Here is a 16,445-nt window from a genome sequence, read left to right on the forward strand (position 1 = left end):
GGAAGCGATTGTCACTGGGCCCCGCTCCGGACATCCGGGCCCCTCTCCCACGTACAAACCTTCGGCCTCCGCGTGGCCCCTTCCAGCAGCTGCCCCCAGACCCTGCACACCCCAGGGGTAAAGAGACCAGCCCAGGTCAATCACCGGCGTGACCCCTCACGCCCTGCTCTCACCACTAGGCCATGGTGCCCGTGAAAAAGCTGCTGGGATTCTGCTACTCTGTCCCCTCCCCCCCATTAGCAGGGGGCCGTGTGTGTGTGTGTGTGTGTGTGTGTGTGTGTGTGTTCACAGCTGCTGGTCTGGGCAGTCAGGTGTCCGTGGAACAGGCGGTGTGGGGACACTGCGCTGCACTGCTAGTGGCGGCCAGCAGAGGGCAGTGCCAGCCCAGGGAGGGGCTGCTGTACAGACAGCATCCTGCCTGTGGGGCAGCCCCCCCAGCTGTGTGTCCCCACGCCTGGGCAGCAGGGTCCGGCCTCGCCCCCGGGCACGGTGCAGGGCTGAGGCCCAGGGCCGTGCCGGGCTGTGGGCACGGGCTGCCGGCTCGCCTGGCACTCCAAGGGCCCAGACATGGGCTCTGCAGACTGGCTGCGGGCGCCGCTTCCTGCTCCTGCCCAGCCTTCCCGGGTTACGAGAGCTGGGAACGGCCATAAAGAGCATTGCCCTTGGGCTGGGGACGCTGGCCTGACGCAGGCGGCTGGGCGGGGAGGGTGCTGGGCAGGGCTGCTGGGAAAATGTTTGTCGTGGGGGTGCGGGAGCCATTGAACCAACTGTAAACCCTGTGTCATGGCCACCATGTCCAGCCCCAGCGGGCAGCCAGGTTCTGTGGGGCTCGTGCCCCCGGGAGAGAGCTGGACGCGGGCCTCCTGTACCCAGCACGGCTCAGGGACAGGCCAGCTGCCAGCGCTGGCCTCCAGCTCCCCTAGCGGGGCTTGGTGTGGGGCAGCCGGGGCTCAGTGGGGCAGGCTCAGCGCCAGGGGATTTCCATCTGAGCCCCCAGCGGGGAGGAGACTCAGGCTGGCTGGGACCCCAGGGAGAGAGGAGCAGGGGGCTGCGGGTGGAGGGGCCAGGATGGCTCTGGCTATAAGAGGAGTTGGGCAGCAGGGCGTGGAGGAAACGTCTCACCCCTGTCGCCAGGCCTCTCTCGGTGACTCAGGGACCGGGAACAGGAATGTGGCAGGCGGCTGTTGAGCGGCTGGGTGACATTCTGTGTCCTGGTGCGTGGCCTGGCCACGGCAGGGTGGGCAGCGCCGCGCCAGCTCCTGCCCAGGCCCTGCGGAGCCAAGCAAAGGCCAGACGGGGCAGGCAGCCTGGCACCGAGCCCAGCCACCCAGGATCATGCGGGTGGGGGAACGAGAGGCCCTGAAGTAGAGACCCAGGCTCCCAACGTAAATGCGAGGGGCTCTGTGTTGCGCTTACGAGAAGCACCCGGGGATCTTTCCAGGGGGCAAGGCTCCGTGTCATGTTTATTGGAAACCCATCACCCGCGTGTGCGATTCCACACTGCGAGGCTCGGCCGGGCGGCGCCCAGAGAGCCATGGCAAAACACCCATTCCAGTCCCTGGGTTTTGCCACGTCCTGCTGCCATCCTTGATCCCGAATGGTGTCAATCTCGGGGTTTCCCCCAGCTCTCCTTTGATCCGTGCAGGGTGGACCGATCAAATCCTTCAAAGCTTTCTCAGACACGGGTGCAAATCTGATCACGGAACCACGGTCGCGTGCAGCTCAGTACAGAGTGTTCCAGTGTCAAAGAGATGTACTGTGTGTGATTGGTTTTTTCAATCATTGATTTTTAGGAAGGTAGGAAGTAACACGTAATACTCATTACCAGCTGCAGATGCAGCAGCAGGACATTAGGCCGGTAGGAACAAAATCACGCACCCAAACAGCCGCTTTAATATTTTATTCAACTGCAATTTCAATGTCACCGAAATGTTTCACAGTTGCAATTGCAGCTGGTTCCTGAGTCACTGACAGCCGGCTGCCCTTAAAATTGAAACAAAATTCAAACGCTATTAACTCAAACGGCCATCCCAACAGGGGTTGTGCAGTGTCTTTAAACCATCCACCATTGGCTCTCGTCTTCCCCATGCCCTCTGTCCTTTTGATTCATGGACTGAAACAGGAATACGAGATTTTTTCCTGCTTTGTCAGCTCCCCGACAGTATCTTAGCTTTGCGTGAATCATACCAAACAATGAGAATAGTCTCTGCGCTCGTAGAGGAAGCTACCGCTGTAAAACAGGCCTTAGGAATGCTGAAGGAACCCTGTGTCAAGTACCTGGCTAATGATTCCCTCCAATTCAGGGAGGTGTTTTTGCTCACAGCATCATCAGTAAACATGTCCTGGTTACATGGTTTCGCTCCAGCCCTGAAACTGATGCCTGGGATCACGGAGGGGTGATTTCGAGATTTTTTCATATCTCAGCGGCGGCAGCATCTTCCGGCCTCACGCTTCCCCCTTTATATCTGAGGTTAAGAACGCTCTCCAGAAAACGAGGTGGATTAGGGTCTGAGCCGTTCGCAGGGGAACTGTCTGGGGAGGGATCGCTTTCGGCAATGCCTCCGGATGCGCCGTCCGAGTTTCGACAGCAGCAGCATTGTCTCCAAAGTTTGTGGAAGGCTGAGCAGGTTTCGGGGCCGTGAGCGTGTGTGATGGCGCGTCGGGTCCCCCCGATCCTGCACCCCCGGAGCAGCCAGAACAGACTCTGTCAGCCAGGAGAACAGAGGGGTTATTGCTTCTCCGGGATACAGCCCAGCACAGACGTGACGTGGCTACAGGAGTCAGGGCCAGGATGCCTCAGACCCCTTGGGTTAGGGGCTCCATCACCACTCAGCTTAGTCTGTTCCCTTCATGTTTCCCAGCCAGCAGCTGCCTCCCTCCGAGGCCCTGCCCCCAGCCAGGTGGCGTCTCCACCTCCCTCCCTTTGTCTCTCCCCTGGGAAGAGCCTTGCTAAGTGCTCAGGCTGGGACGAGGTGTCTGGACCAATCCACAGGTGGGTGAGTCAGTGGGAATCGCACCTCACAGCACAGGGGAACCCCGGGTTACAGAACAGACAGCCCCCCCCACTACACCACAGCATGGCCGCTGCATTCCTCTCTAGCCCAGTGCTATGTAGGCTGAGACACTTCCCTCTGTGTCATCACAGGTTTCTTTACAACGCATTAGGAGAATTGGCCAGGTCTTAATCAATTGTTCACAACAATCAACCACACAATTCCCTCAAACATCTTGGTCGATCGCAGGTTTAAAACAAACCAGGAAGAAAAAAAACCCCCACACAGACAACCTGTGGAACTCCTTGCCAGAGGAGCTTGTGAAGACCAGGACTTTGATAGGGTTCAAGAAAGAGCCAGATACATTCATGGCGGTTGGGCCCATCAATGGCTATTCGCCAGGATGGGCAAGGAGGGTGTCCCTAGCCGCTGATTGGCAGAGCGAAGAGGGATCCCTTAGGCTATGTCTACACTGCCGGGTTCTTGCGCAAGAAATATGCAAATGAGGCTAAGCGTGTAATATCGCCGAGCCTCGTTTGCATACCTAATGGGCCACCATTTTTGCGGAAGAGGCTCTTGCGCCAGAAGGCGCGTCTACACTGCCCCTTCTTGAGCAAGAAAACCCCCCTTGCGCAATGCCACTACGCTGATTATTCTGCAAGAGCCTCTTCTGCAAAAATGGCAGCTCATTAAGTATGCAAATGAGGCGTGGCGATATTCCACGCTTAGCCTCATTTGCATATGTCTGGCGCAAGAACCCACCAGTGTAGACATAGCCTTAACAATTCTCTGTTCTGTCACGCAGGCATTGGCCACTGTTGGCAGACAGGCCACGGGAGAGGCTGGCCCAGTGTGGCCGCTCTGATGTCGAGGGAGAATTCGTTCGGAGGCTCCTGCTCTCTTCAGCGAAGCCGAAGCGAAATGGTTACGGAAGCGCTTTGCAATTCCAATGAGGTTTTCGTTTCTTCCCGGAGCAGCCTTTGCGCTCAACGGGCTCTGGAGCCGTGTGCTGCTAGAGCCTGGCCTGCCCTTCCGCCTTCTCGGCTCGGCTCACCTTTGCCATGGTTGCAGTGTTGTCCGTGATGGGTTTTTGTTCACAGTTTATTGCTGTTTTCACAGCCGCTCCCTGTGCGTGTTGAGGGGTGCGGCCATTTCCCGAGGGAGCTGCTGTTTCGGAAGGTGCTGCAGCTCCATCGGCTCGGCCTGGCTCTGCGCTGCGGGGGCCAACCTGCCCGAGTTCCCCTCGGTATGGCTCGTGCCCTGTTCAAGTTCCTTCTTGCACACTGTGGCCCTGACTCATCCCGCCGCATTCCTCACCCCACCCCCGTGCTGCCCCCCACCCCCCCGCCATTCCTCCCTAATCCCCCATCACTCACCCCCGTCCGCCACCACGCCCTTGGAGCCTCCTCCGCATACACCTGCCCTGCACAGCCCCCCCAATCCCACGCAGCCCCCCTCCCGGCCTCCACTGATCTCCCACAACACCCAAACGTTCCCCTCACAGCCCCCCCAATCCCACGCAGCCCCCCTCCCGGCCTCCACCGATCTCCCACAACACCCAAACGTTCCCCTCACAGCCCCCCCAATCCCACGCAGCCTCCCTCCCGGCCTCCACCGATCTCCCACAACACCCAAACGTTCCCCTCACAGCCCCCCCAATCCCACGCAGCCCCCCTCCCGGCCTCCACTGATCTCCCACAACACCCAAACGTTCCCCTCACAGCCCCCCCAATCCCACGCAGCCCCCCTCCCGGCCTCCACCGATCTCCCACAACATCCAAACGTTCCCCTCACAGCCCCCCCAATCCCACGCAGCCCCCCTCCCGGCCTCCACCGATCTCCCACAACACCCAAACGTTCCCCTCACAGCCCCCCCAATCCCACGCAGCCCCCCTCCCGGCCTCCACCGATCTCCCACAACACCCAAACGTTCCCCTCGCAGCCCCCCTCCCGGCCTCCACCGATCTCCCACAACACCCAAACGTTCCCCTCACAGCCCCCCCAATCCCACGCAGCCCCCCTCCCGGCCTCCACCGATCTCCCACAACACCCAAACGTTCCCCTCACAGCCCCCCCAATCCCACGCAGCCCCTCTCCCGGCCTCCACCGATCTCCCACAACACCCAAACGTTCCCCTCACAGCCCACCCCCCCTCCGCCCCACACCTCCCGCCTGACTGGCTGTGGGCTGAATTTGCTACAAAACACGTGGGGCAGGGCAGCACTTCCTGGGTCCTCTGGGCCTCTGGCTGCTCGGGGGAGTTTCCATCGATCTGCCTGGCCCCTGCCATGGGTGGCGCTGCCTGGCCCCGTGCCCTGGGCCTAGCCCCACAGTCCCATTAACTTTTGTTGCCTTGTTTCCCGGCATTTCGGTGTTTGCCGAGGGCCCAGCCCAGTCCCGGGAGGTGCAGCGTGTCCCAGGCTGGGTTCCTTCCCGTCCCAGGCGCCAGCCTGTTGGAAACGGCACCAGAGGGCGGCTGCGTGTAGGCCCCGAGTCCTGAGAGCCCCCCAGCTGCCCTGCCGAGCAGAGTCCCCCACCCAGCCCCACACAGGGCCAGGGCCCAGTGCTCCCGCCAGGAGCGGGGCTGGCTCAGCGTGTTGGCGCCGGGCCGGCCACACAGCCCCACGCTCAGGGTGGGCAATGTGAGCGCGGGCGCAACCCGCAGCCACGATGAGCACGAGGAGTCGGGGACCCGGAGCCGCCTTGCCTACAGCCCCGCGGGTCTCTGCCCTCCCATGCACACGCCTGGGCCAGGCACAGGGGCGAGCGGTGCTGCCCAGCCCCCCGGCCATGGAAAGGTGTCTCAGCACACGGGCCTCAGACACCCAGGCCCTGGGCGGCCTTGGCAGGCCCCAGACGCCGGGCGCAGCAAGGCCAATGCGACAGCCCCGGTTAGAACAAGGGGGCGAGGCCCTTGGGGCACGTTTGGCAGGAGAGCTGCTCGCAGGTGTTCCCAGGGCTGCTGTTGGCGAGTGGGCAGCTGGGTCTGTCATGCCCCCCCCCCCCCCCGTCGCTTGCAAGTTACATGTGGCCACCGTGAAACCCCTTGTCTGTGGGTCAGTCACACTGAAGTAGACAGAGCACTGGTGCTGCCCAGCGGGATTCTGGGTAGCACCCAGGGGATTTGGGTACCACCAAGGCGCTGCCCAGCGGGATTCTGGGTAGCACCCAGGGGATTTGGATACCACCAAGGCGCTGTCCGGGGGATTCTGGGTAGCACCCAGGGGATTTGGGTACCACCAAGGCGCTGCCCACGGGGATTCTGGGTAGCACCCAGGGGATTTGGGTACCACCAAGGCGCTGCCCTGGGGGATTCTGGGTAGCACCCAGGGGATTTGGGTACCACCAAGGCGCTGCCCAGGGGGATTCTGGGTTCTGCCAGGGTTCACGGTCACCCCAAGAGCAGCCTCAGGGCCAGACTATCCCCTGAGGCCGTTACACCCGCCCGGCCATTTCCTTGGGCGTTTGTGCTGCGTTCCGGCTCTCGGCTGGCTGTGCGGGAGGAATGTGCAGGGGCGGAGCTCCCCTTTGTCTGATGCAGGGGTGCCTGGCCCTTGTGGGGGCTGACTGGCTGGGCGGGGAGCCGGGTGGCGTGGGTGCCCAGGGGTGCCCGTCGCACACACCTCCACACAGACCACGGCGCTGACTCGCCCACCCAGAGGCGCAGGAAAAAAGCAGCCTGGAGCCTGACTCGGCACAGATCCCTTTATTGCGAATCCCTATAAATACAGCCCACCCCAAGGGCCCTGTGTCCCCCCCGTCGCGGCAGGGCTGTCACAGCCCTGCGGGCCCCGTCCCAGTAGAACAGCCCCAGGCCAGCGGGGCCGCGCACCCGGCCCAGCCCTGCCCCGGGGCCCCATGGCAGTAGACGGCGTTTGGCAAGTGCTTGTGGCAGGAGGCGCTTGGGGCTGGGGGTCCCCGTCGCCTTGTTCACCCAGTTCCCCTGCGTTCGAATCCGGCTGCTGGCAGCCTCCCGGCGCTCGGGCCCAGCTCCCGGCAGCAGGGGGGAGCTGGGTGTGGGGGGGCAGGGACACGCCCCTCCCAGAGCTCGGCACTATGGGGGGCTCCCTGGGGAGGCGCTGCCGTGCTCCCTGCTCTGCCCAGGCCGGTTGGCAGGATGTATGGGGCAGCCCCTTTTCCCTCCCCCACGCAGCAAGGCAGGAATTTGCCCCATCCCCCATTATTGCTGGGCCCAATGGGAGCCGGAGCAGCCCCCCCCAGGGCCAGGGGCTGCAGGGTGGGGGGGATTCCCCAGAGCTGACACCCCCGACCCGCTCCCTGACTCCTCCCCCACCCGCCCCATGGCAGCAGCCCCCTGCCCAGGGCCGTTTGTGGGCGCCTGGCCCCTGGAGTCCAGCTGCAGGAAGCTCAGGGGGATGCTGGAGCCCGTGGGGCGGCGCCCCGGCGATCCTACGACGACGCGGCCGGGTTGGTGTAGAAGGCGTTGTTGCCGTTGCCGGTGTACATCTGGGGGACACAGAGGGGACGGGGTTAGAGCCCCGCCAGGCCAACCCCGTTACCTGGCAACCAGGATCTCCCCAGCAGGGCTGTAGCTAGGGAGGGGGAGGGGGGCAGAGGCGCCAAAGCAGGGCCAGAGCCCCCCAGATCCACAGGCTGCGGCTCCCGACCGGCGGGGTCCATCAGCCCGGCAGCACCACTCCCCGGCGGGCGCCGCGCTGGGCCCGTCTGCTGAGTGGGGGTAGGGGGCAGGTCCCCTTTCCTCCTGGCCCCCTCCCCAGGGCACCGGCTCCCTGCTGTGCCCCTCCCCTTCCAGCCCCCTAGGGCCTTCCATCCCGCTCCCCCGCCTCCATCATTGCCCGCCCCCCTGAAAACTGGGCCCACCCGCGTCTGTCCTAGCCCCTACCGGGCCATCACCACCTCCCCCTGTCGGCATGGAAACGGGCTGTGGGGCCGGGGAGGGACTGACTGGGAACAGCCCCCCCGTGCGCTAGGCCCGGCCCCGCTGCCCTGCCAGCAGGGGAAGACCTGGGGCTGCTCCAGCTCCTGCCCCCCGGCACGCCGGGGCCAAGTCAGCCCTCCCATGGAGGGCCAGGTACCCTGTGGGGAGCCTGGGACCCGTGCCAGGCCTGGGCCTGTAACAGCAGAGAGCATCCCTGTAACGCCCCGGACCAGCCCCTGGCACGTTGCTGCGGCCCTGGTGCCCGCTGGCACCGACTCCTAGGGCATGAGCCGGGCGGGGCAGCTGTCCTTGCACAGGCGGAGACATGGTGACAAGGAGACACCAGCCCCCCGCTGCCAGGCCCCATGGGGAGGGGGAGGGAAAACCAGACTCCGCCTGAGCCCGGCCAAGCTGCCCTGCCCAAGGCCACCTGGCACCCCGGGCTCTGCCCAGGCAGGGGCCTTGGCCCTCCTGCTGCCGGCCAGCAGGGACTGTCGGAGCCCAGCGCCCTGGAGCAGACGGGGGCTGCCTGGGACCCATGGGGCAGGGCACAGCCAGCACGGCCCAGGGGCCACTGGTCGGGCTCCATGTCCCAGGGCCAGGCATGGGCCCCACCTCCAGCCCACTCCCACCCTGCCCCACAACCTCAGTGTGACGCATCCCCTAGTTCCACCCTCAGCCTCACTCTGCAACCCCCCACAGTGCCACCCTGTGACCCCCCAACTGCAATCCCCAACGGTGCCACCCTGCGACCCCCCAACTCCAATCCCCCACGGTGCCACCCTGCGACCCCCCAACTCCAACCTCCCACAGTGCCACCCTGCGACCCCCCAACTCCAATCCCCCACGGTGCCACCCTGCGACCCCCCAACTCCAACCTCCCACAGTGCCACCCTGTGACCACCCCACTCCAACCCCCCACGGTGCCACCCTGCGACCCCCCAACTCCAACCTCCCACAGTGCCACCCTGCGACCCCCCAACTCCAACCTCCCAGGGTGCCACCCTGCGACCCCCCAACTCCAACCTCCCACGGTGCCACCCTGCGACCCCCCGACTCCAACCTCCCACAGTGCCACCCTGCGACCCCCTGTGACGTAGTGGGGGTACCTGGCTGGTTTCTATGCTGCTGGCTCTGGGGTAACCCCCACTGGCTGCCGTGGGTACCATGACCCAGCAAAACAGGATGAGTCACTATGCAAACCAGTGGCCAGACACCCCCCATGGAGAGGAACAAAGGAAGGTGGAATGCTGCCCTGGCTGGGGGGCAGGGCTGGAAGAGGGTTAGTGGGTTGCTGGCTGTTGGAGAGCATGGAGGAGAGCCTAGGGGAAGGGGCTGGAGTTTAGGGGCCCAGTCTCCCCCATCTCAAGGGGGCCTGAGGCATCCTAGCCCAGCTCTGTGACCAGATTACATCTGTGCTGTGCTGTATCCTGGAGAGGCAATAAACTTCCTCTATTCCACCGGCTGGTGCAGTCTGTTTGTGCCATTTCGGGGTGCAGGAGATGGGGGACCCCAACGCGCCGTCACACCCCCCAACTCCAACCTCCCACGGTGCCACCCTGCGACCGCCCCACTCCAACCTCCCACAGTGCCACCATCTGAACCCCCCCCACTACAACCCCTCACAGTGCCACCATCTGCACCCCCCCATTACAACCCCTCACAGTGCCACCCACTAACCACCCCCCAGTCCACTCCCCAGTGAGGGCAGCATGGGGCACACACCGGGCGAGGGGCACCCCTGGGCCGGGCCAGGTCCCAGCACTTACGTGGCTGTAGGGGTTCTGCTTCGGGCCGGGGGCATTGAAGCGCCCGTGGGTGTAGTAGGTGGAGGACTCGCTCGTGGGCCCATACGAGGTGTGTGCGCTCAGCAGCTCCAGCTTCCCACGGCTCCTCCTGAGGCACGAGCAGACGATCTAGAAGGGCGAGAGGCGGAGGTGAGGGTCGGTGGGGGCCGGGAGGAGAGAGGCTGGAGGGGGCCTGAGGCCGCAGGGATGGGCAGGGGGGATACTCACCAGAAGGATGAGGACGAGGAGGATCAGCACCAGTGCGACGCAGCCCAGGACCAGCAGGGCGATGCCCCAGCCGGGCACCAGGGGGTCGGGCGCTGGGGTGGATGAAGTGGAGCCGATAAAAGTGGCTGAAACGGAAGCAGGAGCAGTCAGGGGCTGCGGGGCACCCAGAGCACAGGGGAAGGGGAGAGGAGGGGAGGGTGCAGGAGTCGGCAGAGGGCCCCAGGCTGGCCAGGCAGAAGGGACAGAGCTCGGGGCTGTCGGAAATGGGCTGGGCCCGGGGTGCAGGGAAGGGGCCCAGCCCCAGCTGCCCACGCCCCCCCTGCTGGGACAGATACAGGCAGGGCTGGGCTGGCTCCCTGTGACGGCGCGTTGGGGTCCCCCGTCTCCTGCACCCCGAAATGGCACAAACAGACTGCACCAGCCGGTGGAATAGAGGAAGTTTATTGCCTCTCCAGGATACAGCATAGCACAGATGTAGTCTGGTCACAGAGCTGGGCTAGGATGCCTCAGGCCCCCTTGAGTTGGGGGGAGACTGGGCCCCTAAACTCCAGCTCCTCTCCCTAGGCTGTCTCCTCCATCTTCACAGACAGCCAGCAACCAACTCCCTAACTTCCAGCCCTGCCCCCCAGCCAGGGCAGCATTCCACCTTCCTTTGTTCCTCTCCATGGGGGGTGTCTGGCCACTGGTTCAACAAGTTTGGCATTACCTCTGCCTAGTGAGGCTTTCCCTGCTGGGTCTTGCTCCAGACAGCAGGGGTCACCACAGCCCAGCAAGTACCCCCACTACGTCACACTCCCGCAACACCCCCCAAGCAGCCCAGCCGGGAGGCAGCCTGGTCCCCACAGAGCTCTGCCCCAAGGCCGTGCACACCACCCCCCACAGGGACCCCTGGCCGGGGGCTGCTGCGGACACACGGGGGCCGGCCCAGGCTGCTCACCCTTGATACCCTCCAGCTGGAGCCCGACGGTTTTATTGCTCTCCAGACCCTTCTCCAGCTGCCGCTTAATGTCGGTGTCGCTGATGCTGGTGCCGCTCGCTCCGTACAGCAGGACGGAGTCTGTCACCACCGAGCCCGGGCTGCAGAGCAGGCCACAGAGGGGGGGTTAGCTGGGTCTGGCCCGCCCCCTTCCCACCTGGCCGCTCCCCAGCTCCTGCCGGAACCCAGCCCTGCACCCCGCTTCTCACCTACCCAAGGTGCTGGGCTGCAGCCCCTCATTCAGGCTGTTCCCACCTGTAGCCCCCCCCAACCTGCCCAGCACAGCCTCCGGCAGCCCCCCCGCCTCTCTCCCCCCCTGTTCCCTCCCCAGCCCAGCAGGCTGCCCCCTCCCTTCCCCACATGGGGGCAGCCCCATGGTGCTCGCTGTACCTGAACCGCAGATCGGTGAATCCCCGGTAGTTCTGCCCATTGGGACAGTCTGCGCAGCCATAGACCTGCATGTACTGTCACGGACAGAGAGGGGAGCAGGGTCAATGCCGGCCCCCAGCTGCCTGGGGGGAACCAGCCCCGGCCCCTGCCAGCCTCCCTTGCTGTGCTCTTCCTGGGGGGGCAGGGGATGGAGGCAGGGGTGTCTCCCCAGAGCCGGGCCCACGGGAGAATTGTGTGTGTGTGTGGGGGGGTGCCGGGAGCCATCGAATGGAACTGGAAACTTGGTGTCCGGGCACCACTCCAGGCCGGGCGTGGAGCAGCCCCCAGCACCCCTAGTTCCAGCACCCATGTCCCGGGCTGGCGGCAGAGGGGCAGAGGGGCAGAGGGGGCTAGAGCCGAAGCAGGCTTCCAGGGCATGGACTGAGGGACTCTCCCCTTGCTGCTCCAGGACAGGTCCTCTGGGGCTGAGGGGCCTGGTGCCCAGGACTTGGCCCACGGGGGGTGGAAGTTTCCCTGCTCCCGGCTCTGAGGGGTTTCTGCTACGGCAGAGCCTCATGGGTCATTGAAGGGCAGCGGGAGCACGGGTCCGGCGGCGGCCTGGTGGAGCTCATGCCAAGTTCCCGACACCTTGGGGCTGGCAGCCACCCCCAGGGGAGACAGGGCCCGCGGCTGGGCTGGACTTACCATGGCCTTGATTACGCCCTCCAGAGCCAGGTAGTAACTGGAAACAGGGTTGAGAAGGGAGTCGTTGAAGTTCTTGTTCACAATGCGGAACGACAGCGAGAAAAGAAGGATCACGGTGCCAGGCTGTGCCGGGGGGGTCGTATCAACTGAGGGCGCTTGGGTGGTCGTGTTGCTGGAGGGCGCTGGGGTCGACGTTCCACTGGGAGGCGCTGGGGTGGACGTTCCACCGGGAGGCGCTGGGGTGGACGTTCCACTGGGAGGCACTGGGGTCGACGTTCCACCAGGAGGCGCTGGGGTGGACGTTCCACTGGGAGGCGCTGGGGTGTTCGAGCCACCAGGAGGCACTGGGGTGGACGTTCCACTGGGAGGTGCTGGGGTGCTTGTGCCACTGGGAGGCGCTAGGGTGGACGTTCCACCGGGAGGTGCTGGGGTGGACGTTCCACTGGGAGGCACTGGGGTGCTTGTGCCACTGGGAGGCGCTGGGGTGGACGTTCCACCAGGAGGCGCTGGGGTGCTTGTGCCACTGGGAGGCGCTAGGGTGGACGTTCCACCGGGAGGCGCTGGGGTGCTTGTGCCACTGGGAGGCGCTGGGGTGGACGTTCCACCGGGAGGCGCTGGGGTGGACGTTCCACCGGGAGGTGCTGGGATGGATGTTCCACCGGGAGGTGCTGGGGTGGACGTTCCACCGGGAGGCACTGGGGTGCTTGTGCCACTGGGAGGCGCTAGGGTGGACGTTCCACCGGGAGGCGCTGGGGTGCTTGTGCCACTGGGAGGCGCTGGGGTGGACGTTCCACCGGGAGGCGCTGGGGTGGACGTTCCACCGGGAGGTGCTGGGATGGATGTTCCACCGGGAGGTGCTGGGGTGGACGTTCCACCGGGAGGCACTGGGGTGCTTGTGCCACTGGGAGGCGCTAGGGTGGACGTTCCACCGGGAGGTGCTGGGATGGACGTTCCACCGGGAGGTGCTGGGGTGGACGTTCCACTGGGAGGCACTGGGGTGCTTGTGCCACTGGGAGGCGCTGGGGTGGACGTTCCACCAGGAGGCGCTGGGGTGCTTGTGCCACTGGGAGGCGCTAGGGTGGACGTTCCACCGGGAGGCGCTGGGGTGCTTGTGCCACTGGGAGGCGCTGGGGTGGACGTTCCACCGGGAGGCGCTGGGGTGCTTGTGCCACCGAGAGGCGCTGGGGTGGACGTTCCACCGGGAGGCCCTGGGGTGCTTGTGCCACCGAGAGGCGCTGGGGTGGACGTTCCACCGGGTGGCACTGGGGTGGACGTTCCACCGGGAGGCCCTGGGGTGCTTGTGCCACCGAGAGGCGCTGGGGTGGACGTTCCACCGAGAGGCGCTGGGGTGGACGTTCCACCGGGAGGCGCTGGGGTGGATGTTCCACCGGGAGGCGCCAGGGTGGTCGTGTCAACAGGAGACGCCGGGGTGGATGAAGTGAAGCCGATAAAAGTGGCTGAAACGGAAGCAGGAGCAGTCAGGGGCTGCGGAGAACCCGGAGGGGAGGGGAGGGTGCAGGAGTCGGCAGAGGGTCCCAGGCTGGCCAGGCAGATGGGACAGAGCTAGGGGCTGTCGGAAAGGGGCTGGGCCCGGGGTGCAGGGAAGGGGCCCAGCCCCAGCCGCCCACGCCCCCCCTGCTGGGACAGATACAGGCAGGGCTGGGCTGGCGCCCGCAACACCCCCCAAGCAGCCCAGCCTGGGGGCAGCCTGGTCCCCACAGAGCTCTGCCCCAAGGCCGTGCACACCACCCCCCACAGGGACCCCTAGCCAGGGGCTGTGCAGACACACGGGGGCCGGCCCAGGCTGCTCACCGCTGATACCCTCCAGCTGGAGCCCGACGGTTTTATTGCTCTCCAGACCCTCCGCCAGCTGCTGCTTAATGTCGGTGTCGTTGATGCTGCTGTTGCTCGCTCCGTACAGCAGAACGGAGGCTGCCACCACCGAGCCCGGGCTGCAGAGCAGGCCACAGAGGGGGCATTAGCTGGGTCTGGCCCCGCCCCCTTTCCGGCCCCGCCCCCTTCCCACCTGGCCCCTCCCCAGCTACTGCCGGACCCCAGCTGTGCACCCTGCTTCTCACCTACCCAAGGCGCTGGACTGCAGCCCCTCATTCAGGCTGTTCCCGCCTGTAGCCCCCCCCACCTGCCCAGCACAACCTCCGGCAGCCCCCCAGCCTCTCTCCCCCCCTGTTCCCTCCCCAGCCCAGCAGGCTGCCCCCTCCCTTCCCCATGTGGGGGCAGCCCCATGGCGCTCGCTGTACCTGAACCGCAGATCGGTGAATCCCTGGTAGTTCTGCCCGTTGGGACAGTCTGCGCAGCCATAGACCTGCAGGTACTGTCACAGACAGAGAGGGGAGCAGGGTCAATGCCGGCCCCCAGCCGCCTGGGGGGACCTGCCCCGGCCCCTGCCAGCCTCCCTTGCTGTGCTCTTCCTGGGGGGCAGAATGGGGGCAGGGGTGTCTCCCCAGAGCCGGGCCCACGGGAGAATTGTGTGTGGGGGGGTGCCGGGAGCGATCGAATGGAACTGGAAACTTGGTGTCCGGGCACCACTCCGAGCCGGGCGTGGAGCAGCCCCCAGCACCCCTAGTTCCAGCACCCATGTCCCGGGCTGGTGGCAGAGGGGCAGAGGGGGCTAGAGCCGAAGCAGGCTTCCAGGATGCGGTGTAGTGGGGGGCTGTCTGCTCTGTGTCCCCGGATCCCCCTGCGTAGTGGCTGTTGGGGACGCAGGGCCAGTACAGGCTAAGTTGGAGCCATGAAGGAGAGAGACAGAGGAGGGGGCTGAGGCATCCTACCCTAATTCCTGTAACCAGATTACGTCTAGGCTGTGCTGTACCCTGAAGGAACAATAACCCCTCTCTGTTCTACCGGCTGGTGGAGTCTGTTCATGCTGCTACGGGGGTGCAGGATCGGGGAACCCCCAGCTCACCGCCACACAGGGCATGGACTGAGGGACTCTCCCCTTGCTGCTCCAGGACAGGAGCCTCTGGGGCTGAGGGGCCTGGCGCCCAGGACTTGGCCCACGGGGGGTGGAAGTTTCCCTGCTCCCGGCTCTGAGGGGTTTCTGCTACGGCAGAGCCTCATGGGTCATTGAAGGGCAGCGGGAGCACAGGTCCAGCGGCGGCCTCATGGAGCTCATGCCAAGTCCCCCACACCTTGGGGCTGGCAGCCACCCCCAGGGGAGACAGGGCCGGGGGCTGGACTGGGCTTACCATGGCCTTGATTACGCCCTCCAGCGCCAGGTAGTCACTGGAATTAGAGCAGTTAAGGGAGTCGCTGAAGTTCTTGTTCACAATGCGGAACGACAGCGAGAAAAGAAGGATCACGGTGCCAGGCTGTGCCGGGGGGGTCGTGTCGACTGCAGGCGCCGGTATGGTTCTGTTGACAGGAGACACCGGGGTTGTCATGTCAACAGGAGACGCCGGGGTGGTTGTGTCACTAGGAAATGCCGGGGTGGTTGTGTCAACAGACAGCGCTGGGGTGGTTGTGTCACTACGAAGCGCCGGGGTGCTCGTGTCAACAGGAGGCGCCGGTGTGGTTGTGTCACTAGGAGGAGCAGGGGTGGTTGTGTCACTAGGAGGTACCAGGGTAGTCGTGTCAACAGGAGGCGCCGGTGTGATTGTGTGACTAGGAGTCGCCAGGGTCGTTGTGTCAACAGGAGATGCCGGGGTGTTTGTGTCGACAGGCGGCGCCGGTGTGGTTGTGTCACTAGGAGGCGCCAGGGTGGTTGTGTCAACAGGAGATGCCGGGGTATTTGTGTCGACAGGCGGCACCGTGGTGGTTGTGTCAACAGGAGACGCAGGGGTGCTTGTGTCACTAGGAGGCGCTGGGGCGGTCGTGTCAACAGGAGGCGCCGGGGTGGTTGTGTCACTAGGAGGCGCCGGGGTGTTCGTGTCAACAGGAGACGCCGGGGTATTTGTGTCGACAGGCGGCACCGTGGTGGTTGTGTCAACAGGAGACGCTGGGGTGTTTGTGTCATTAGGAGACGCCGGGGTGGTTTTGTCACTAGGAGGCGCCGGGGTGCTCGTGTCAACAGGAGACGCCGGGGTGGTTGTGTCACTAGGAGGTGCCAGAGTGGTTGTGTCAACAGGAGACACCAGGGTGGTCGTGTCAACAGGAGGCGCCGGGGTGGTCGTGTCACTAGGAGGCCCCAAGGTGCTTGTGTCAACAGGGGATGCCAGGGTGCTCGTGTCACCAGGAGATGCCAGCGTGGTCGTATCACTAAGAGGCCCCGAGGTGCTTGTGTCACCAGGAGATGCCAGGGTGGTCGTGTCACTAGGAGGCCCTGGGGTGCTCGTGTAAACAGGAGGCCCCAGGGTGCTCGTGTCACCAGGAGATGCCGGGGTGGTCGTGTCACTAGGAGATGCCAGGGTGGTCGTGTCAACAGGAGATGCCAGGGTGCTCGTGTCACTAGGAGGCGCCAGGGTGGTTGTGTCACTAGGAGATGCCAGGGTGGTCGTGTCAACAGGAGGCGCCAGGGTGGTTGTGTCACC

At 64.9% G+C, this 16,445-nt stretch overlaps 1 protein-coding gene across 1 annotated transcript in view; it reads right to left on the bottom strand.

The window, feature by feature from the left end:
- Positions 1-6,669: 6,669 nt before the first annotated feature.
- Positions 6,670-16,445, bottom strand: part of MUC1 (mucin 1, cell surface associated) — a 96,029-nt gene continuing 86,253 nt past the window's right edge. Inside the window, exons 38-46 of the mRNA XM_089772706.1 lie at positions 15,165-16,173; positions 14,217-14,290; positions 13,771-13,910; positions 11,959-13,415; positions 11,275-11,348; positions 10,846-10,985; positions 9,909-10,033; positions 9,663-9,809; positions 6,670-7,460 (exon numbers count right to left, since the gene is read on the bottom strand). Coding sequence (XP_089628832.1) covers positions 7,404-7,460; positions 9,663-9,809; positions 9,909-10,033; positions 10,846-10,985; positions 11,275-11,348; positions 11,959-13,415; positions 13,771-13,910; positions 14,217-14,290; positions 15,165-16,173 — 3,223 coding nt within the window. The 3' untranslated portion in view covers positions 6,670-7,403. The remainder of the gene's footprint in view (positions 7,461-9,662; positions 9,810-9,908; positions 10,034-10,845; positions 10,986-11,274; positions 11,349-11,958; positions 13,416-13,770; positions 13,911-14,216; positions 14,291-15,164; positions 16,174-16,445) is intronic.

The sequence above is a fragment of the Pelodiscus sinensis genome, chromosome 22 (genome assembly GCF_052426305.1).
Source record: "Pelodiscus sinensis isolate ZL-2025 chromosome 22, ASM5242630v1, whole genome shotgun sequence".
Lineage (NCBI taxonomy): Eukaryota > Metazoa > Chordata > Testudines > Trionychidae > Pelodiscus > Pelodiscus sinensis.